This window comes from Telmatherina bonti (assembly GCF_933228915.1).
Source record: "Telmatherina bonti genome assembly, chromosome: 20".
Classification (NCBI taxonomy): Eukaryota; Metazoa; Chordata; class Actinopteri; order Atheriniformes; family Telmatherinidae; genus Telmatherina; species Telmatherina bonti.
The window spans coordinates 27,654,947-27,679,041 of record NC_136618.1 but is presented as its reverse complement, the minus strand read 5'-3'; the positions used below and the strand labels follow the sequence as shown (position 1 = coordinate 27,679,041).

Here is a 24,095-nt window from a genome sequence, read left to right as displayed (position 1 = left end):
GACTGCAGCGCGTTGATCGTCTTTTCTGCACTGTTTACATCTGCAGATTTAAATGCAGCTTCAGGCCAGACTTTCTGCACAGTGTCATCGTAAAGCTGGTTCGTTTGTTACCACATCTTGTCTTCCACTTGGGCTGGATGATGGCTTGTTTGAGGGTTTCGGGAGATTGAAAGTCTACTAGTTTACCGGCGCCTCCGAGCGCTGACATCACTTTACATTGTAAAGACTTTCTCTGAAACGGTGGTGTGTAACTCTTTGGGGTAAACTGTGATGGACAGCTTACAGGTCAGGTGTCTACGTAAGTTTTCCAGGCATATCGATCCCATCCAGGAGGCTTAAAATCCAGCTGCAAAATGTTAAAAAAAAAAAAAAAAAAAAAAAAAAAAAGATCGTTATCCCACTATGTTGCTGAGAAATCTCTATTTTGACCCTGGAAATATGATGGAGACTCCTCCAGTCAAATGTTTGACCAATCAGAGAACTTAAATGGATGGTAAGATCCAATCAGAAGCAGCCAAGGATCAAGAAGTGATGAGAAAATTGTTTGTCTGTCAGAAAAAGACAAAAATGAAGGTCCTCTATCGCTGGGAAAGTGCCAAGAAGATGAGTGGAGGCTTGGCTTCTGTTGATCTCAGTGTTATTTCTGCAAACTACTGAATTCTGTTTGGATCGTTTGGCTGGCCTTTATGCTGCAATATTGATGGAAATATTAATATTACATTGTTTTAGCTTTATAATCTGACAACAGAGGCTGTTCTGAAATAAAAAAAAAGATCAGATTTTGTAGGGCTGGGATGATATGCTTTTGTCCTGATTCAGTTTTTTGAGTGCCGATTCAATTTAAATCGCGATTCTCACAATTCTTCGATTTTGCTGATTTTTGTAAATTAAAAACAAATTTTTGCTAGTTATTTTTCTTTATTTCAATTATGAAGAACAACACAGTAGCCGGACCATCATTCTGCTGCTGTAATGCCCAAGAAGACACGTAAAAAGATCAATAAAAACATTGAAAAATGACCAAAATTTTATAGTACATTCATTTTATTTATTTGAAAAAAAATCTTTTTTTTTTTTTTTTTTTTTTTTAAACCAAAAAAGTCGATTTTAAAATTTTGAAGCAAAAAAATCCCGATATTCGATTTTTTGATTCGATTTTCCCAAACCTAATATTTACATATTGAGTGTGCTCGTGCAACAGGCATTTTCACATTAAAAACGGCAAACGGAAAAGTGTATGTCCATCACTGAAGCTGGATTTTGGATTGTTCCGGTACAAAGAAAACACTTCCACGGCAGATCTTCGGTGTGACGTGTGTCCGGAAGCCCGTAGTTGTACACAGGTGAGCAGGAGTTGCTCAGTAATCAGCTGAAATGTCTCTGCATCCTGGGTAGTTTAGGAAATTGCCCTCTTGTTGTTTCACCTGTTTTCCTCCAGCTGTTGCACAGGGCTGTGCATGCCACTGCGAGTGTCTGCATGTGTGTGTGTGTAACTGATTATACCATATCAACAGATGGCCTTTTGCTCTGAGCCCGCCGGAGGAATCCTCTCCTTCCCGAGGCTGTTATCGCTCAACACATCTGCTGCTCTGATTTCTGCTAAGAGGAACGCAGCTAACATCGTCACCTCGTCACCCGGCCGAGGCTAACCAGTAAAGCAGCTCGCCAGGTCGCAGGCTTTTAGCTGGATGGATTGCTTGCGGATTAGTTAACGCACTGTCACGGGGGGGGGGGACACAATCATCTGGTTGTGTCTTCTTGTTGCCTTTTCTTCTCTTTTCTCCCCCACAACCAGACAGCTAGTAATCAGCTGTTCTGCCTCTGCTGGTACCACCCACCTCCTGCTCTGGCAGCCTGTCATCAGAGCCCAGCATGGCCCCTCCAAGCCGGGTTTTTTCTACTCCACTTTATGAGTGATGAGCGCAGGACAGGGCTCAAGGAGATCAAACATAATGGCTCAGTCCAAGCAAAGCCCTGTGCCTCTACCTCTCACGAGCTGCGGATCTGCTTAAACCACGTGGAGTCGTTTGAAAACAACGATGTGGTGGGAACATGTTTGTTCAGAAATACCAGCTGTTAGTTGTTCCTGTCCGTCCTGCATTGTTTAGTTGCTGCTGTGCAACCATGGAGGAACGTTAGACTGAGAAATATGGTAGTTTCCAGACCGCCTCTGACCCCCGCAGACGTTAGACTCTTTTAAGAAAGAACTAAAAACTTTCCTTTTTTATAAAAGCTTATGATGGCTAATTTTTTAATTTTTAGTGTTTTTATTGCTGTTGATGTTGTTGCTGCTTTTGTTTGTTATTGTTTCTTTGTTTAATTTTTTCTATTTATTGCTGTTTTAATCCTCCTGACTGTCGCAGTTTGGGGTTTGATTTCAGATCTAAAGTCCGTTCAGGGAAAAAAAATTCATTATTATTATTCAATTCAATTCAATTGTACTTTATTTGTATAGCGCCACTTCACAACAATGTTGTCACAGGGAGCTTTACATACACATAATTTTAATCCAATTCATACATATCCTATAATAGAAACCAACTGATTGCATCGAGTCATGACTTCGATCCAATCCTCCATCCTGAGCTGCATGCGGCGACAGTGGGAAGGAAAAAACTCCCCTTTAACAGGAAGAAAACCTCTGGCAGAACCCGGCTCAGGGAGGGCAGCCATCTGCCTCGACTGGTTGGGGTGGAGACGACAGGAAAGACAGATCAATATGTACAACTGCACTTAATCGGGAAGACCTGCGGAAAAAAAGAGAAATATGTTAGAGACGGCAATATTGGCATATATTTATATATTAATATATCAGAGAAATAGAGTAAGGTACTTCTCAGTGCATCAGGTAACATCCCCATTGCTACATAAGTAATGGATGGCTAGACTACCCATAACTATAAGAGCAATGAGCATAACCTGGACAGTTGGGTCCCGTACATGCAGACTCCAACTCAGGAGATGCTCATATCCTAACTATAAGAGTTATTAGTAGTAGCAGTAGAATTAGTATTATTATTATTAGTTTATAAATATAATTATGAAGCAAAAAGAGATTAAGTACATTTCTGCATTAAATTCTTTATGCGTTGCCAGGAAAATGGGTGCAGGGTTTTATGGAGATGCAGCATGTTGAGCTGGAAGTGATCTTTGGGAATATTTCTCCAGGCTTCTGGAAGAATGTGTCAAAGCTCTTCTCTTACAATTATCATGTAATTCCTTCAGTTTTGAAACATTAAATACATAAAATTACATGCCTACTTCTTATCGATCTTATAGTTTTATTTATTTCTGTCGTTTGATGCAAACTAACTAAATAATATAGCAGTAAAGTAAAGTAACCACGACGTGTCAATCAGACAAGATGCTGTCTGCTCTGAAAATGGTAAATAAATCTTCAGCCTGGACTTCTGTCAGAGAAAACATGGAAAAGGCTACAGGACCTGAACCTGGACCTGAACCTGGACCTGGGGGTCTTCTTTCTTAAAACTACATTATAAAAATGTTTTGAATATTTCTTTAGAAACTAAGTAGAAATTCAGAAACAGAGAAAACAACCCCCCATCTTCCAGCTGTCCTGCAGCAGACTCGCTGCTGTTTTGAGACAAATCTAACAGAACCATATAAAACTGTAATTAAAGGCAGTTTTCCTAAGGACACATTGAAGACTAAAAGGCATCGCCTCACACTGAATTTATTATAAAGAGTAAAACTTGCTTTTTTTTTCTTCTTTTTTCTCAAACTATATAATCTAACATGAAGTAAATCCGACTGAACTCGTCACGTTGCGCTGTCAGCCCATCTGAGACATACACAACTAAATTGCAAATGACACATTTAGTTTGTGTTATGTTAGGTAAACATAACTTTATTAGCCAGCAGCATGCGCTAAACGTCGTTTCCTCCTTTCTCTGCAACTTCTTTTATCTCAGGTCTCCACAATGATTCTTTTTTTTTTTTTTTCCCCCCTTTTTTAATAACCAAAAATCCAACATGGTCGACTTAATCCAGTTGTTGGAGGGGAATAACTCCCAGTTTAGCACGACTTGTCTGCAACTTGCATTGAATGACAACATGTACAAGCGGAAACGCTCGGATGTGGTGGAACTCTGTTTTCCTTTTGTGTGGACGTTGCGCTTATCTGCCGATACGTTTCAGACGTAATCTTTTGTGGAAGGTGATTATACTGAGGGTCTTTCTGATTAATAGTCCTAGTCCTCTGTCAGGATTATGTCACACTGACTGGGATCTGGAGAGGATTTATCTCTCCTTTACACCTCCGTCCAGTTCTTCTTCCATTCATAATATGGTCCAAGAAAAACTTCTAAAGATCTTCAGAAAGCCGGAAAAACTGTTGCAAAGTCTGTCTGCGGTGGATAAAATATAAAGAAATAAGATCTTGTGTGCACAGAACTGTTTCGTGTTGGAGCAACATGCAATATCGCCACATATGACCAAACCTTCTGACTTATTAACTAAAAATGACTGGAATTTGGCAGATGTTTTCATTCATATATCGTTGTCTGTTTGGTCATTTGGTTTAGTGTTGTTGTGTGTAGGGATGCTCAGATCCACTTTTTGGGAGTTCCGATCCAATACCAATATCTGAAACATGAATATCTGCCGATACCAAATCTGTTTATGTGAACATTATTGTGACTATGGTGATTATTGCTTTTATAACTGTGTAGGATTCATTAGGTTGTAATAAATGACCCATCCTTTCTGAAATTAACTCACCAATACAAATATAATAACATTACAGATCTAAAAATTTCCACAAGTTTTACTCTGATTTGGCACATTTTACCTAAATATAACTATAAATGTGTGGTTTTGAAACAAAGATCTTGCTTTTAGTGTAACAAATAATGTCACATTTTAACATTCAAGGTATTTATTTCTTTTAAAACATGTCAGAAGCATGTCATTAAACACATCTGCACTGGGTTGACTACTGTGGAATCGGTACACTTTTATTAATACCAAGTACGAGTACACACACACACACACACACGGTATTGAGCCGATACCGTTACTGATACCGGTATCGGTGCATCCCTAGTTGTACGATATTCACACTCTTTAAGCATTCAATATGGCAGCTGCAGGATGTGTTACATTATCTGAATTCCTCCAAAGGGATCATGCTGTCTGGGGAATGAGAGACACGGGGGACAACTGGATGTCTTATCTAATCTGTTGTCCTCAGTCAACCACAAACTTGACCTGAATGCAGGCTAGAAGATGGATACAAATGTCACGAGGCATTAAGAGTAACTGGATTCATTCATACATGTACCCCCCTCCCCCTCTCTCCCTAATTTGTGCACAGGCCCAGGACAAAAGGAAAGCACTGGAGGAGACCAAAGCCTACACCACCCAGTCCCTGGCCAGTGTGGCCTACCAGATCAATGCCTTAGCCAACAACGTGCTGCAGCTGCTGGACATCCAGGCCTCGCAGCTGCGGCGCATGGAGTCCTCCATCAACCACATCTCTCAGGTCAGAAATAAACACACCGCAGACCGTACAGCCGTGAAGAATGGTGCCCCACATTTCCCACTCCTCTCACTTTCACACACACGCTGCTGTTTCCAGTCACAGCATGCGGCCCTCTGAAGCATCCATACCTCCTTTTATTGGCTTATCCGATCCGGCTTACCAAATTCTGACTTATAACGGTCTGTTTCTCTCTCTTATACACTCATTTTCCTGTAGATGCTTAAAAAACATTTAGATTCATCATGATACTTATGTAGTACTTGGTTATGTTTTTGTATTTATTAAGCTTTTAATCCATTATAGATCAGGATTGACATGTTGCTGAAATATAAGCATAGGAAGTAAGGAAGGACGTGGTCTGCAGTAGACTGTCTCTTACCGTTGCATGAGGCTTTTGCCATGTGCAGGTAAATCCAGCCGCTCATCCAATGAAGTCATTAAGAGCTCAGACAAATCAAACAGAGCTCCTGCCATGTGGTATCGCATAGATTAGAACCAAGCTGAACTCACGAGTGAATCCAGTTTCGAAACAATCGTTAGATTTGCTGTGATTGGAGGTGAAGTGGGAGGAACGGCTCCCCTGCTTCTGTCTGTCTCGTGTCTGCGTTTGTTCCTCCAGCAGAAAATGTCTGAAAGTGTCAAAAATCCTTTCAGGATTCACCAAAGGTCAGATTTCACTCCTAATGGAGGAAGGGACGGCTTGAAAGGCTGAAGGGTTTGAGAGAGGGTGAGGAAGATGTCTGGTAGATGAGCTGGAAGGCAGAGAGAGGGATGGAAATGGAGGAGAAGGAAAGAAGAAAGGGATAAGAAGGCATATTTACACTACTTCACGTTTCGAGGCAATATCTTGTGAAGGAGCATTCAGCCAGTTGCAAGGTCACCAGGCTGCTGTTGGCTGCTTTGGTCTCCATGACAACCATCCGAGCCATGCTGGAAAAGTATATCTAAAAGGCAGTCAGACTGTGGAGAAAAAAAAAAGGCTAATAATGGATTTCCAGCTTAGGTTTCATTGTTTGACTTGCTCATGTGAACGGGAATTTTGGTGCTACCTTTGCTATATTTAAACCCGTGTTTGTGTGAGTTTTGTGGCCGTAGCAAAGTCTCCGAGATGAGCTTTAGTCACTTGGGGTCAGATAAAGTTTCCTACTCTTTTTGGTTTCTTATTTTTGAGATGTCCTAAGAGGTAAAAAAAAAACCCAAAAAGTGCTCTTCTCGTCTGAGAAATCCAAATGACTTAGCAGCTCTGTGAATCCATTCATAACCCCTTCATCTTTGCCTGCTCGTGTTTTCTGAATGAGCTCGAGCGAAAGTTTTAATGTGTTTGTCATAATGAAGCACGTCTTTGGTGGAATAATAGAGGCAGGGCTTTGAGCGCTGCAGAATGTGGGGGCGTTACTGCTTTCCATCTTATTCAGGGGTAAATCATTATCATGTTTCCTTCACTGCTCAGGGATATGAGATTAGTAGAGGCCCTCAAGGCCGGTATTAGGTTCTGCTAAGTGGGTAATGGAGAGGGAAGTCGTTAAATCAGGAGAAAATAAAGGAAATTATTACCTTAAGGTCCCTCTTAAATATTATCACACTGCTCTGTAGAGTAAGTAAACTCCTTTAAAAATTCACACTGTATGTCAACATCATCTTTAATGTCATCAGTCTTGCCTGCTCTCCTCTGTAATCCCTGAGTTCTGGTTCTGCGTTAAACCAGTCCTGATCCAATCCCTGCAGCTAGAGATGCCTCAGAGTGTGTGGTGAGACGCTGCCTGGCGTCAGGGCTGGTTATAACTCTGGTCAGGGTGTGTCCGCTTGGTGGGGGCATCTCCGTGACGAGAATATATCATCTTTTGTGTTTTCTTTACGCTGAGAAGCAACACTGCCATTGGTTAGTGGTTTTAGTTATGCTGGTTTCAGCCTACACAGCATCGGCATGAAAATAGCCTGAGCAGGAAGTCATGGGGCATTGCATGCAGTTTATCGTGGTTGATGACGGTCGATGACATCTGGCATGCTTTGAGAAATTCAGCGACAAATTCCACAAGCTGCATCGCCTTGTTTGTTTGCTCCAACAGTGTTTTTTTTTCTTTTCTGTTTACTTTAGAGTAAAATGTAGCTCCTGCTATTTTCTCTCATTGTTTTATGCTAATGAAACAAAAACTTGTATGAAATTTGGCAAATTATGACTGGTCAGTGACAAAAAGGGGGTCTATTTGGATGGTCATGTCCAGAATTGCATGCATTTGTCCAGAAATGTAAAGGGATCCATTTAAGAGAGTTTCCATTACTATGAGAAGGTGTTGATGCATCAGCTCTCCTCAGTTCTGCATATTTTGCTTCCAAAGAGACAGATTTTTTTCATTTGACAATTTTAAAGCAGCCTCTTCCCAGGCTTTCTAACTGTCTTTTATTTTGCCTCTAAATATTGGATGTTTTTAACTCCTTTTCAGTCCAGTCAATGTGTCTAACCTTGTTCAGAAGGATGTACCAAGCTGTTAAGCCACTGAGAGTAAAAATACACAAGTTTCTGAGGGTAAAACTTTGTTTCTGATTTGTTGTCATTGTACACTACATTCACTTTTACGACATTTCTGGAGTTGTCTTTGCCCTGCAGTGTCCTCAGGCTGAGAAAATGCATTTCACAACTATTTTCCCATTCCACCGATTCACTTTACTGCAGCATTTTGTTGTACAGCAATGCAAGCTGGCAAGTAGATATCAACACTAATACATGCATCATGGCTAATTCAGCAAAGTCATAATAAAAAGACATTTTCAGAGGAAGCGAGGAAACGAAGCAAAAGATTAGACAGGTGACAACATCAGACTGACTTTTACTGGCTGGAGAGAGCTAAGAGAAGAAACAGGATGCAAGATGAATGCTGATGAATCTCCTCATTCAAGCATAGAAAGGTTTCCAACTGAAAAGATGGACCAAAGTTGCCAACTTAACAGTGATCCAATTTCAAGTCATATTTCTAACTCCTTTTTAGTATTAATATTTTTTCCCCTTTTAAATATGAATTGGTTAAAAAACAAAACAAAAATCACAATTTGTCCAACATAGATTTGTATTTATCAAGCGGCAACCTCCTGCGGTTAAAAGTGAAGCCTATGCGGAAGTGCGTAAAACTGCAGTTCCCCCTTCATCCACTAGGGGCTGCAAAACAGAGTAAATCCCCATAGACTCCCATGTTAAAAAGACCAACTTCACAGCAGAAATAAACATGTTTACAGCCTGGTTCAAAAATCCATGTTAGGTTTAATAGGTCAGGTTTACCGTCATGACAACTGTGGGGGGAGTGAATTTTTTTCTAACTCGCCCGTTTAAAAGTAATTTAATCATGAGGTTCAGCATATTAATGGGCGTGTCCTTTTGATTGACAGTTACCGGACCTCCTCTTCAAGTAAGAAGAACATAGAACAACCGCGGTTTTTAGCCGGTTAACAACGTGACTTAGCTTTAGCCCGCTTACCTCCGTTAGCTGGTTAGCTCCTGTTATCTCCGATTTAGCTCTGTTAGCTCTTAGCTACAGAAAGCTTGGAGTTTGCTTGATGTCAATCATCCACCATGACACTCACAGCCCCCCTCTCAGCTCCACCTCTTTACCCATATTTGTATTTTCCGGGCGAGACGACACGCATGCCCCTGCCAAGATGGCGATGGTAGGAACCGCCCACCGAGCTTCACTTCAGCTCCTCAGAAACCTACGGGTGACGTCACGGAGCCTTTTTTCATCATTCTGTATACAGTCTATGGTTTTTATGTACCAGCAAGGTGATTATTAGATAAAAACTTGGCATGTTATAGTGTGCAGGGTGTCAATAGTAAATATCAGAGCTGACAAACCACCTTAGAAATGTGTCTGCTGCTCCCAGTTGCAGTAATGAATATAACAAAATAAAAAGTGTAACCAGTTAGAAGTGGTTATTTGGACACGTCTGTCTTTTCCATTCATTGCTTCCACAGTGTTGAGGCGGAAGCGCTGACGGGTGAATGGAGTAGCTTGCAGGGCTTCCACCTTGTGCTGTGTGTGAAGTGGCTGTTAAGAGGCTGTGAACAGGGAGTGCTTTGTCTGTCCAACAACAACCAAATAAAAAAGCCTCCCATTCAGAGCTCACAGTGATACAGAGGTAAACGGGGAGAAGTGTGTGATGTGTGCCAACGCACCATGGTGGTTTCTGCTGACGCATATCTGAGACTTTTTTTCTCCCCTAATCTCTGTCACACAATTTGGTTTTGTAAAAGTAAACCCAGAGCCATAGAACCGCACAGCTTACTGTTGCCATGGTGATCGTTAAAGCCACAAATGAATGTCTTAACCTTTGGGTGTAAAATGTAAAGAATTTAAAGGGAAATATCGCAACTCTGGCTCATACTGAAACTGAAAAATGCTCAAACTTGACAATCGTACCATTTCCTTTAGGTTTGTGCACGTCCAAAGACATCAGAAGTCCCGGTAGTATAGATGAGCTTTGCCTCAAAGGGGTGCAGCGACCACTATTCATGCAAGTTTTACCAAACACGATCCAAATACGGCAAGTTAATGTAACCTCATGAATTAATACTTTGTAAACCCTGAACTGCTTGAATAAACCCTGCAGCAGCACAGAAGGACCTTCACTCTCCAGGCATGCAGACCTGAGTTTATTTCAGCCAAATTGACCAAGTTAGATGTGAAACCTCAGATGCACACAGGACAGTTCAACTTTTCTGTTGTGATGAACTAATCAGAGGAGGCAAATTGATCATGTACATCACACACTCACACTTAATACTAAAATTGTCCAGAGTTTGCTTTTAGGTTGTTGCAAAGACAAGATATTTTTAGCAAAAGATGTTCAGAACTGCTCAGACTTTAGTGATGAACTTTACCTTGCACACTTTTCAAGAACAGTGACGTTGCTGTCTGTTACCATGAAAACCTGAGACATCAGAGACCACTGGTGCACTCGCACCCACTTATACCCACTCTTTACATCCTCTCTGCACGTGGTCAGACACCTTTAAGTGAGGAAATTCCCCTTAATCCCGAGTAAATTCTTTTACATTGTCTGGTGGAAGATGGTGAGTCATGCCAGCAGCTCAGTAAGGGAGACAGTGACTCAGGCTCACACCATAAATGTGGGAAACTCTGGTCAGTGAAGCCATATGACGGCTTTAGTTGAAATTTTTCTAAAATTGGAGGAAACGTGGAGGAAATAAGTTTTTCTGCAGTGTTTATCCCAAGTCAGACCACTTTCAGACCACAAATAGGCTTCTAAGTGTTCATTTAACAGGAGGAAACTTCTGCCTTCTCATGCATGTGATTTGTGAACGGCGTTATGATGAAGCAGCTGATGGATTTATGGATGTTTAGACACAAAAAGCATTTTACAACGCTATGTTTTTAACCCATTCATTCACAACAATGTAAATCCTTTGCACCTAGGTTTGGAGTTTGGCCCATGTTTACATTGAACCCAGGGACCACAGCGATGAAGCAGCAGAACAGGCTGAATGCAGAAAACAGCTGAACCCCACTTTCTGCTGAACAGTCCCAGTTCATTCCCAACGCAGCTCTGAGTTGTACAGCGTTCTTATCTGTCCTACTGTTTGTGTGCAAAGTAGGATTCAGTTCGTGCGTATGAGCTGAGCCTGGCGATGGTTGGTGTGCTTCGGTTATTTGGTGTTCCTGGACGTAGAGTTGCACGCCGTTTGCTCTGATGCTCTGCTTGTCTGTGCAGCGCCGCGATAAGAACACACATGCTAAATAGTAACTTAGGGTTGTGTCTGTGCTGCAGTGGTGACTTTTTAACCTCCTGTTGGGGAAGAATGGCTCTTTCCCAAACAGGATATGAGGCGTTAAAGCTGTGTATGTGTGTGTGTGCATTCCTTGTTTCCTGCTTATTTTTGCACATGTTGTGTATTTTGTATTTTGGTCCCTGTTCTGCCTTTCCCACTGATTTCTCCCACTTCTAGTGAAATACAGGCTGCTTCTTCTCTGAGATACTGAAATCTTTCTCTTTTTCTTTACATGAGTGATTTAACTTTTGTCTGATTTTGTGGGACTTTTTTGGGGGGGGATTGTTTATTTGTTAAAAAGATTTTTGGATTTAATGAGGAATCTGGGAAAATTCCTCCCATTATCTGCGTATTTAACTGAACATACAGCAGCATATACACATTATTTTCATTATTATTACAAATATTTGTAAAAAATATATTATATTATATTATATTATATTATATTATATTATATTATATTATATTATATATTTTATTATTTCATATCATAGAATAAGATTTTTTCTTATATAAAATAATAAAACACAAAAAATTCTATTCTATTCTATTCTATTCTATTCTATTATATTATATTATATTATATTATATTATATTATATTATATTATATTATATTATATTTTTTATTATATAAAAAAAATATTTGTCAATGTTTTGAGTCAAAAAGTAACATTTTATGTCGTGAAGAATACTTTTGATGAAGAAGTTTTGGTCCGATGTTGACCCGGAAGTGCTCTGGGAGGAATGTATGTTTAAATGGTAGGGATAGGGTTGGGTCGGGGAGACATCGGCCTAAAACAGGAATGACCCGTCAGAGTGCTCAAGGATAGCTGTTATTATTCACTGATGAGCATCCTCACTCACAACCTGTAGTTCGGCATATTTAGCAGATTCACTGGCTTCATTCACCCGTTAAGTCACCGTTGTTTCTGACCAATGGTGTCGTTTTAAAACATTCAGATCCGCCCATCTGTACTTCCTTCTCGTGATGCTTCAGAAATGTCCTCATGCATTTGCCTGAAATTCCAACACCAACATCGGCTCGATGGCAGATTAAATTGTTGAGATTATGGGGGTGAAAGTTGAACACGAGTTACAAAGACATGTTTTTGGCCAATGTGTCGGAATTCCCTCATAAGTAAACTTTGTACAAAATGTGAAAAGGTAATCGGTTCTTCCCTTTTATGATACCATCTGATGTTTTATTATACATCACTGAAAGCCTGATTAGTTGCCTTTATAACAAGGTATAACTTATAAGGATTGTGCTGCTGTGCTATGAGCAACACAGCTAAACACACAGCTTTTTTAACCTTGTCCTGTCCGGCTAGAAGCGAGCAGAATGGCTGCTGTGTTCTGCCGAGCAAATTTGCTTTGCTAAGAGGAGTTTTATAGACATAATGATCCCCTTGATGATCTGAATTCTCATTTTATTTGTTTGATCATTTAAAATAAGTGTTTGTATGACAATGTTTGCATTGTACTGCTGGACCAGACTGCAGAGGATAGAAAAACCTCACAGCTAGACGTTTTGGTAGTGCCCTGCAACCTCTTCCTGTTAGCATTCATTCATGTATTTATATTTAAACGCTGCCAGTTGTGTGTCACTCAGTCACAGATCTATGACTGGCACCTGATTGATAGACAGACATGTATAAATAATACTCTGGAGACGGTGGTGGTCTCATATCTGTAGAATCTGGGACGGAGCTCCATCCTCCAGGGTGACAACGTTGTCCCCCCCACAGAACCAGGAATCATAGAGTATCTCCAGGATTTGGCAGTGGAGAGGACTTAATGGCCTGCTGGGAGGCCAGACCTCAGCCCAGTTTGAATCGTTGTGGGATCAGCTTCGTTCGCGCTAGAGCGACCAGCACAACCACACTGGGACCCGACTGGTGACCAGCATCAGGAGGAGGTACTGATGTACTACTATAGGTAGTTTTTTCCTTTTTGCCGTCGGAGAGTTCAGACATCTAATCCACCAAGAAACCCAACGGAAGAGTGAATGGAAACAGGAGAATGTTGCAGGTGATTTGGCACGTTACAATCCTCACAAGTTGGTCAAGAGAGAAGCTTTCCACCACCACCATCTTCTGTTATTAAATAACTAATAAAACACACATTTCCTTGCGTTTTGTGCTACATTGAATAAAATACCAAATTGATGTCCAAAAAGTCCAAATTCAGCTTCAAAAATAACTTTATAAAAATTTATTTTATAATTTTATTTATTAAGTATAAACATTTTTATTTATTTAGTAGAAAACCATCTTGATGACAATCATGTAACACAGAAGCACAAAGAAAGATGAAGGAAAACTGCTACTTGGATGTTTCAGACAGCCTCGGCAGCTTTAGGGCTTGTTGTTTCTAGTTCATATAGCACTATAAAAAGAAGGCTTTCTTGTACTTTAACCATTACGTGAAAACCTCTGCTGTTTTATGGTTAAAAAAAAGAAACAAAGTCTGTCGCCTTCCGCCAGAAACTTGCATGTGTTTGATTCACAGGTCTGTCAGCTTCCTACAAATGCATTTACTGTGTTTATGTTCCTGATTTTAGTCTGGACTAACCAGATCGCCATTAGAGTAGCATTGCAGTAGCGTCTAATGGTGCTTCATCTTAAACCTGGTGCTAAAACAAGCCGCTCTTTGTGTTTGAAATGCTTTTAGGTCTTAACACTTAAGTAATGATGCAGGTTCAGTTTGATTTGTTGGAAACGGTGCAGATCTGGGGACCTTTGCAGCTTCTCTGAATGTGACACACACACACACTCCATGGTGTCTCGTCTGGTTAAAGGGGGTGGGTGAGAGGTGATGTGAAATGAATGGCTGTTCAGTGAATCATTAGCTTCTCTGTTCGGTAACTTCCCTCTCCACCCTCTCCTTCTCCATACACAGTAAAATCATCAGTACCAGAACATTTAATCCCACTTTACGGCCCCCCTGCAGCCATGTTTCAACGCTACACCTCTGTACATACAGGCTGAATGCATTGGGTTATTAGACACCGTGTTTGGTTTAAAATCTGTTTCCTCAGCGGGCTTGCTTTGTTGCTGAGATTTGGATTGTGGTGTTTGTTGTCTCTGTTGTTGTCTGAGTCTAAGTCTGGGCATGATGGAGGCTTACTCTAAGCTTGTACGTAAACTTTAGGGTGCAGCCAGAATGCCGTTTTGGCTCAGACCCAAAGTGAGATCGTCAGAAATCACCATACGTGCTGTGTTAGCAAATAAAGCGTTGACCTTGGCATGCTGTCCTGACTTAACATATTTTTTTGTCCTTCCTGTTCATGTGGCAGAAACGGCCTCTCTGAGGTTTCACACATGTCCAGTCCTTGCAACCTTCACCCCTGGCTCCATCATTTCTCATATGGGTTGTTGGTTTTACTGGAGGAATCCAGATTTTGAGGGATTTTTAACAAGAAGCTGCCAAAGTTAGAAGACTCCCGACAGGGCAGCTGACTTTCCTTTTTGTCGCACAGGTCAGATGGAAGCTCTGACACGCTCCGTGTTGCACTAACATCTCTGGGAAGCAGCCCCACTGAAGGGCCTTTGGACAGCTGTTTGACACTCCAGATGATGGGCTTCAGATGTGTTGGCTGGAGTCACGCTGAGGCAGAGCAGATAAAGAGGCGTTTGCTCTGCTTCAACAGCCATTTTGGCTCGTTCTGAACTGGGAGTATTGGATTGCGCAGCTCTTACAGATGAGGCTGGATACTGTGAGAACCAGAGGACATAAGAAGTTCCAGTGGCCTGCAGACGCGATGGACATGTGAGCCGAAGTTTACTGGTTCAAACTGAGGACAATGTGTGGAAGGGCAGTGCCTGCTGAGAGTTTGCCCTTCCATCATATCGTTGAGCCAAACGGACCTGATGGACAAGAGAGGAAAAAAATCTCTGTGAAAGTGTTATTTATAGTTTCTAGGTTGTGTTCCAACTCGCTGCAGATGCCTGACACGTTGGACCAAACAGATATTGGACTTGATTTGAAACAAACTTTCTTTTAAAAAGGAGTAAGGTTTCAAACATTTTCATTATAAAGCAAATATAAATTCTATGTGAGAGATTCATGTAGCACTTTTTAACTTGCTGACTGAAATAATTGCTTACTTTGCTTATGTCACTGGGCACCTGCTTCTGCTATAGCAGGGGTGTCCAGCTCCGGTCCTCGAGGGCCGCAATCCTGCAGGTTTTCCATGTATCCCTGCTCCAACACACCTGACCCAAACTAATGACTCGTTGTGCAGAACTTGACTGGCTGTTGGATCCGTTTAATGGAAGCCAGGTGTGTGGGAGCAGGGATACATGGAAAACCTGCAGGACTGTGGCGCTTGGGGACCGATTTTGGACGCCCCTGGCCTACAGTGTTATTATTTACTTCCAAGTTCATCTTTTTTTTTTTTTTAAATCTGAATTTGGAAAAGCATAGTTTAAAATCATTATTGGCACACTATATATTCATTATTTTAGATTATTATGGCATAAACTCATGATAATATAATATTTAATAAACAGTGTTTTACTGTAAAAAACAAACAAACTTTTTTTTAAAAAGATTTAACTCTTTGTTTAGCTTTTAAGTTAAAATAAAATCAGGATGTAAAGAAGTGTAAAAATAATCCAAAAACATAAATTTACTACCAAAAAATTTATCAGCTGACCTCAAATCACAAGGTAATTTATTCACTTTTTTTTAAAAAATTTTTTTTTTATTTTGGCTCTAATGGCTTTTATAAGACAAAAATCTGCTACAAAAATCAGATGCACAAAAATGGGATCCAAACATGGGTCAGCTGTACATGGAATACCTATAAAGTCCCATTTATCTTACCAGTATACTGAAATGTCCATGTTTCAGCCTGTAGAGCCACCTGACAGCTCTGTTCTGCCTGATGCCAGAAACTGGATATCAATGCATTGTCTGCTGTAAATGTGCATCATGACTGATTCAACAGAAAAAATGCTGCAGGATATAATCAGATGAAGAGTTGAGAAGAGGGAAAACAAGAGGGCAAGAGATTAGACAAGAGTCAACACGGGGCCGACTCGCTCTGGTTGGAGGGAGCTCCGAGAAGAGACAGGATGCAAGACTGAGTGTGAATTCGTCTTTGTTCGGTGAAAACTCTGCCAGAGTTCAGTAGTTTGAGGTTCTAATGTTTTCAGGTTTCAGGGATCTATTTGAGATTTATTTTGTCTGAGATTCTGTTGCTTCACTGTGATTCTCAGCCCTTGGTTTTCTGATGCACCTCTTTTATGTTTTTTTTTTATTTTTTTTATACAAACATACCATCACATGTTTCCATACAAGTTGCTGGTAATGTTATGTTAGATATGGCATATCATTTAAAATTTTAGTCAAACAATGGCTAAATAATGTTTAAAATGAGTAATTATCTACTAAATAAGCAAATAAATAATTAACCTAGCAAATTTTGTGATTATTTTACTGTACTCCAAATTGAAACAGGTTTTAGTTTGCATTGTTAACTTACTGATGGTCAATATTAAATGTTTTTGGAAATGAACCTTTAAAAAAAGCTCACTGATACAGAAAGGCTCATTCATTTCACAGTTATCAAGACATTTAGCCATTTTCCAGCTGACCTACAGTCGTTTTACCCAGACACACCTCTTCTTTTGCTTCCTTTTTACAGTCATGCAGTCAGAGAACCAGTGGAACCAAAAGCAGACAAGCTAATTATAGGAGTCTCATTGCACAACATGGAAACACTCCTACAAGTTCTCTCAGTGAAGTGTTTCTGACAAAAGACACATGTTCATGACTCTTTCTGTGGAGTGATTATTTCAGAAAATGTTGGAAACCACTGTAGTAGAGACCATGTTGGATGAGAAAAGTGTGTGTGTGTGTGTGTGTGTGTGTAAAAAAAATAATCTCTCCTCGCGGCTCTTTGTCATGAAATAACTCAGGATGTCTTTACCTCTGACTTGCTCTGACTACTGCGATAAATCCTCAGTCCACAGCAGGCCTCAAACTCTGGTATAAATATGTAAAACAGATGTTTGATGGGAATGTTCTCCTCCTGATCCCACTTCCAGGTGACTACAAGCTCAGCTCAGCTTATATCACAGCCTGAAATGCCCTTTATTCTGCCTCATTTTCATGTGACGTTACGATTAATATGTATTTCAGCTGCCAGTTTACTAAAATATCCTTTGGGTCGATGACGGTTTTCATTCATCCAGGTCACGGTATCCAACATGACTTACATGTTTCGCAGGTGCTGAAGAGAAACCATACGTATAGAAATGCAACCCGTGTCCCCCCCCCTCACCCGCCATGCCTGTCTGTGTTTGTTTGCCTGGTGGGACGTTAAGTAACGTTTGAGTGCGGCTCTGACGTTCCAACCCCGACCGGCCCTTTGAGTGGCCGTGTCACAGAGCTGAGAGATTTAAGCCTCTCTGCTGACGTTGCATGGATGCACGCTGTCAGGATGTGACCTGGTTCCCGGTCCCCCCCAACTCCCACCCCCACCCCTCGCATACGCTGGCCTGAATAACACAACAGTTTTCCTGGAAAGTAGGTTTAAGTGAGTTGGGAGGAGGAGGAGGATGAAGGGGTCTGGCGTTCCCGACATCAGGTATTCCTGTTTGAAAAGACGGATTATCAGAGAGAGAGTTCACATTGTTTTAGCTTGGCTGGCAAGTTTTTGATTCCATTCATGGTGAGTCATGTCAGTCGCTTCTGATTGTTTTTTTTGTTTTTTTTTGTTTTTAATAAACAGATGATGTCGGGACTGCAACACTTAGCAGCTAAATCAATGACAGCTGGGATTAAACGGTCCTCTTTATCATCCCGATCACATTTAGACATCATCAGAACAAAATGACGACTAACGCATGACAAGTTATCAAGACGAAGACATTTTCCTGTGTGTTGATGATGGGACAACCATCACTGTTCTGGTTAATGGACTGTACTTATAAAGCCCTTTTCCTTTCATGTTGACCAGTTGTGTCCAACATTCATGATGTAACATCAGTGCAGCAGGACTTTTTTCTTATTTATCTTTTTTTTTTTTTTGTAACTTAAAACCTTTTATGAGACATTAAAATTAGGACAAAAAAGAGGCCAACCTTCATAAACATCTGGATTTTATTTTGTCAGATATTATAACAGAAGATCAGAGATATACACTCAACAGAATCAGATCAATATTTAAATCTCTAAAAACTCAGCATTTGAGGCAGTGTCGGCCCTTTTTTTTTTTTTTATACGTTTGCTTTCATGTTTCCTGCAGGCATTGTGTCATGATGTAACGTCATTAGATTTGTGGTTGTTGAAGTTCAGTTATTCAACATGAGCTCATCCGGCGTCACATCAGGAGCTGCTTTCCAAGTGCAGCCTCAACTAGAAAGCAGCTGTCTGGCTTAAAAAGAAATGAATCAATCACAAATATTTACACGCTTGTTGCCACTGGCAACAGGACAACACAGCCACCGTGCTGACTCACTCGTCTCCCAATATGGGAAAATCTGTGAGTCCAAACAGGCGTTGACTGGACTTTTTTTTTGGTTGTTCAGTCTGGTTAAAGATGCCTCGACGTTGGCAGCAAATCCAGCTGCCAGCAGTCGTCGGAGGATGGATGATGATTCTTGTGGGTGTGGGAAGAACTGGGGAATAATGAGCTGGATGAAGAGAAGAAGTAAACTTTGAGATAAAGGAGATGAGTGAGAAGAGTTCGTAGGGAAAGAGAAGGAAACAAAAGCCGGGGTTGCTTTAGAAATCCTAAGAGACTGTATCTGATGGCCAAACATTAGAGCCAAAAACTGCTCTGAGATCTGGGAAAACAGCCGCAGGCCTCCAACACATGTGTATGAATCATCCCTCTTTCAGATTTCCTCTCAGCCAAAGAAATGGACCAGTGGGATCAAGTAAAAAGCTTTTTTTTTTGTCAAAGGAAGAGACGAGCTATTAAGCAGCCTTCGCTTTAATTAAAGCCCCCCCCCCCCCCCCCCCCCCCCCCCCCCCCCTCGCTGGGTCAGTAGAATCTGCTTTTCTGTTCAGATCTTTGCATTTTTGTCAGATCCATTTAACTTTCTTTGGACACCGGTCAGTGGATCAGCATCCTGCTCTCCACGGGGCGCAGCCTCCCGCTGTGTGGACGCTTGCTGAAGAAAGTGGTTTCAGATTCCCCCGTCTGTTGTGAAACTCGAGCCCGCAGAACTACAGCAGCGGCTATTTTCTCACCACGCAGGAAAGAGATGAACTCCATGTCTCCTTTTTTTTTTTCACTTCCCTCTCTCTGCCAGCTGCGCCGGTGTTTGTCCTCCGATAAGGGGAAGGCCTTCGCTTGCTTTGCTAGTTTAGCTACATTTCAGCAGCCGTTAGGAAGAGTTTCTCTCTGCGGTTTCATGGGAATCTGTGGAGTTTCGACTGGAAACACCTGCTTTCCCACGTTGCCTCATGCTGTCGGAGCGGTGCCGAGCGCTGCGTGTTGTGGTTGTAGCGAGGTCCCTGCTCATAGAGGCCCAAATAGGATGATTTGATTTTTGTCTCAGTTGTTTCCAGATGATCCAGATTTCTGGAAACCATCTCCCAGCTTAGCTTGGTGGGGATTGCTTCCTGTTATCTTCTGCTCTTTGCAAAGAGTTGGAGCCAGATAAGGCTGTGACATGTATATACATGTATATGCTTTTGTCACGATTCAATTCCGATTTTTTTGGGTGCTGAATCAATTTAAATTGTGATTCTCACAATTTTTTGATTTTGTTGATTTTTATAGATTAAAACAAACAAAAAAAAAAGTACAAAACCTTTTTTTTTTTTTTTTTTTTTTTTTGCGCTCGTCATTTTTCTTGATTTAAATGAGGAAAAAGCACAGTATCCATACCATCATTCTGCTGCTATAATGCCCAAGAAGACAATTTAAAAAATCAATAAAAACAATAAAAATGGCAAAAAAAAATTCATCATGAATTATTTTTGATTTAAAAAAAAACAAAAAAAAAAACGATTTTTTTAACAATTAAAAAAAAAAAAAAAATTGTGAAGCAAAAAATCCCAATATTTGATTTTTCGATTCGACGACCCCCCCCCCCCCCCCCCCCCCCCCCTTAGAGCCCAGCAGGTTAGAAAGGATTTTCTCTGGCTGATGGCGGATCTTCCTTCCCAACTCAAACCCACACAAAGGGGCATTGAAACAGAACGGATGTTTCCCCACGGTATGGAAGTCTCTGTGGGAGCAATTATGTGTGAGCAACTTTGCCTGTCATGAAATATTGATTTCTTCCTTTTACTGTAAATTTGAACAATCCTCTTCTATTATACCCCTGTGTTTCTCGCAAAGTCTGCTTTGCATCATCCTTCCTACAAGAGCTAATGATGTCTCTCAGCGATGCAGCATTGTGCAAAAGTTTAGCATCCTCTTATTTCTTTACATACTGCCAGGAAAATGAAATTAATTATAGTCTGATGTTCAGGCTCTGCGAGGATTCATCGGACATGTTGCCACTTATTTCCAGCCCAGCCTTTTTTCTCTGTTGCTCTTCCTCAGGAATGGCTTTTTTGTTCATGGAGGCAGTTTCTGATGAGGTTTCAGTGACCAGTAGATGGATCAACTGAGGGTTCAGATGCATTTCTCAGGTCCTGTTTCGCTCTTTCACATTTCTTCAGGACCACTTTCAGATCTACTTTCTCCTCCACTTGTCTGGTTTCCTCAAGTTGTTTAATGATCTAGATTGAATTATTTTTAGCTAAATGATATTTGGGAATCTTGTTAGTACAAAGAGACAAGTTTTAATGTCTATCAAACTGTTATCGTTGGTAGTTTTTATAGATGCAACAACAACTAAACCAGACGGCGAGTAACAAGTTGTTTAATCATGGACACAACACCGGTTCATCTCGATGAAAATGCTGCGGTGCATGATCTGGACAGCCTGTGTCTTTAAAAGATCTTCAGAAAATCTGATTCAATTCACACTTCTTGAAAGCAAAACATTCTAGTGTGTAAAATAAACGGTGCATCTTCGCAGAAATTAACTTGGAGTGAACTGTTTGGGACAGACTGACACTGATCCTCTCAACTGCTCTGCTGGAAAAGTCGGCAATGCAGTGGAAAAGTGGAGAAGGAAGAGACAAGTCGGTCCAAATCCAGATCACTGTGGCATGAAAGGAATCCTCTGTTGGCGTTGGTCGCTGCTGCGTCCTGCCCCCCCCCTCCCTGTGAGAAACCATGGCTTCCCTGGTCTGCCCTCCAGATATTACAGCCTTTCATCTCTCAGAGGAAAGGAAGCTGCTCATTGGGGGTCCCTCAAGTTATTTGTTATTTATTGTGTAGTTATTTATAGTTTTTCTTCCATGTGATTTATAGGGAATTAATTAATGAGTAACGCATCCCTTATGTTAACACAAGACTAAGCCATTTTTGCAAGTCGAGCATCACCACTAGGGCTGGGAAAATCGAATCGAAAAATCTGAAATCGGGATTTTTTTCTTCACAATTTTAAAATCAATTTTTTTGTTAGTTTTTTTTTTTTTCAAATAAATAAAATGAATCCACAATAAATTTTTGTCATTTTTATTGATCTTTTAACTTGTCTTCTTGGGCATTATAGCAGCAGAATGATGGTCTGGCTACTGTGTTGTATTTTTTCCTCATTGAAATCAAGAAAAATAACGAGCAAAAAAAAAAAAGTTGAATACATTTTTTTTTGTTGTTTTTAATCTACAAAAATCAGCAATATTGGAGAATTGTGAGAATTGCAATTTAAATCGAATCTCTACTCAAAAAAAATGAGAATCGAATCGGGACAAAAGCATATCGTCACAGTCCGATTCACCACGCTTGGACATCATCTAAACATAAAGCATCAGTAAAACACAGAAATAAGTCTGTGAAAACTTCACTTTATGAATCATAGAAAAATAGTCACACAAGACATAACTACAAGACAAATACCATATTTGCTTGTGTTAACACCAAACTATGTTCCCCTATATGCAACACTCGCAGTGTAGGAGTTTCTCCTCTTTTCACTAACTGGGTTTTGCTTTGCAGTTTATTTGTTTTTCAAACGCGACCAAGACGATTAGCTGAAGGCATTCAAGCCTGGAGCGTTCAGACTGAAGAGGCTGCCTCTTTATTAGCTAAGCGATCAAAGTGAAAGTGGCATTTGTTTGGTTTTCATCATCTTTGCTACATATTTGGTAGCTCCACATCTGAGCGTTATGGACATGTCTGGAGCTCAGTGTTATGCAGCTCCAGACATTTATCCTTCTACAGAATATTACAGGTCTGGTCTAAGCAGGAACGCCCACACTTCCCTCTCCTCGACCACTTCATTAACTTAACCTGAGAAGTGTGTCTCCAGTGGGTTGAGGGTCCTCCAGAGGCCTCCACTCTGTGGGGAGACCTGGAAATCCTCCTCCAGGAGGCTGATGCCCGAGCCACCTCTGGCTCCTCTTGATGCTGAAGAGCAGCTCTACTTGTGAGATTTTCCAACATGACTGAACGTCTCTCTCTAAGGAAGAGCCCGACCACTCTGGAGGAAACTCATTTTAGCCGCTTGTATCTGTGACGTCATTCTTCCGGTCACAACCCACAGCTTGTGACAAGTGGTGAGGGTAGTAAAGCAGATTAACCGGCGAATCAGGAGCTTTGTTTTTTGTTTATTTTGTTCCATTTTCACCACAGCAGACCGACGCAGAGTCCACATCGCTGCTGATGTCACACCGACCACATACATGAACTCCTGCGGGGTTAGGGTTGACCTGTGATCAGATCCGATGTTTTTTTCCAGGTTTTCTTTTTACCAGGTAGAAGAACAATCAATCTAATACTGAATCATGGATCTGGAGTCTCTTATTAATAAGATCGTTTCAGTATTTTGCTAGACAATGTAACAACTTCATCCCTTATGATGGATTTTTTCCACATTAACGATGAGGAAATAAAATCAGACGACACCGTTGTGATCAACGCGTCACTCGCTGTAAGATGATAAAATCCAGACAACAAACAACTTCTCCACATGCATGAGTGGTTTTCTCTGCTCTTTTTAAAGCAGATATTATCTCATGTGTTGCACATATCATGGCTAGATTACACCAGAATGTGAACAGCTTACGGTTTTTTCTCTTTTACATCAGAGTTCCCTGCAGAACGGCAGCGATGTGTGAGCAGCAGACTCATTTTACACAGACACACAAATGAAATGAAAAGTTAGACTTTCACACGGCCTTGCATTTGAAAAGTCAGTGACTGGTTATTAATATCTAGTTGCAGTTGCTTTTTCTGGTTTGTTGTGTTGGATGATAACAGAAACAAACAAACAAATGAAACAAGGATAGCTTTCTAAAGCATTAGACGAGCAGAGGTGGCGGTAGAGAAGCTGAATAGATACAAAAGTAAACATTTACAGAGGAAAAGAAGTATTAGTACACCCTGCGATATTGCAAGTTCTCCTGCTTAAACACGATGGAGAGGTCTGAAATTTACATCGTTGGTGCGTTTTCACTGTGACAGATTCTCCAAAAACAAATCCGGAAAGTACATCCTATGAAGTTTAGATATTCTACTCTATTTGATTGATGCAAAAAAGTATTTGAACACCTAAAAAAAAAAGTCAATGTTAATATCTGGAACATAAGTCTTTGTTTATAACTACAGAGGTCAAACGTTTCCTGTAGTTCTTTTACCGCCTTTGCACACGCTGCGGGAGGTATTTCTGCCTCCACACAGATCTGTCAGTAGAACTAATATATTGTTCACATTGTGAAGTTTGCGCTTCATTTCACTGCATAAAGGAAAGTATGTTTAAGAAATTAATTATAAAAAAAAAAGTTTTAAAGAA

At 40.7% G+C, this 24,095-nt stretch overlaps 1 protein-coding gene across 5 annotated transcripts in view; it reads left to right on the top strand.

Annotated features, from left to right (window-relative positions):
* The window catches only part of abi1a (abl-interactor 1a), a 63,437-nt gene that overhangs the window by 11,556 nt on the left and 27,786 nt on the right, over positions 1-24,095 (top strand). For all 5 annotated transcript variants that reach the window (XM_079260082.1, XM_079260085.1, XM_079260083.1 and 2 more), the window contains exon 2: positions 5,336-5,503. In XM_079260082.1, the coding sequence (XP_079116208.1) occupies positions 5,336-5,503 (168 nt within the window). The remainder of the gene's footprint in view (positions 1-5,335; positions 5,504-24,095) is intronic.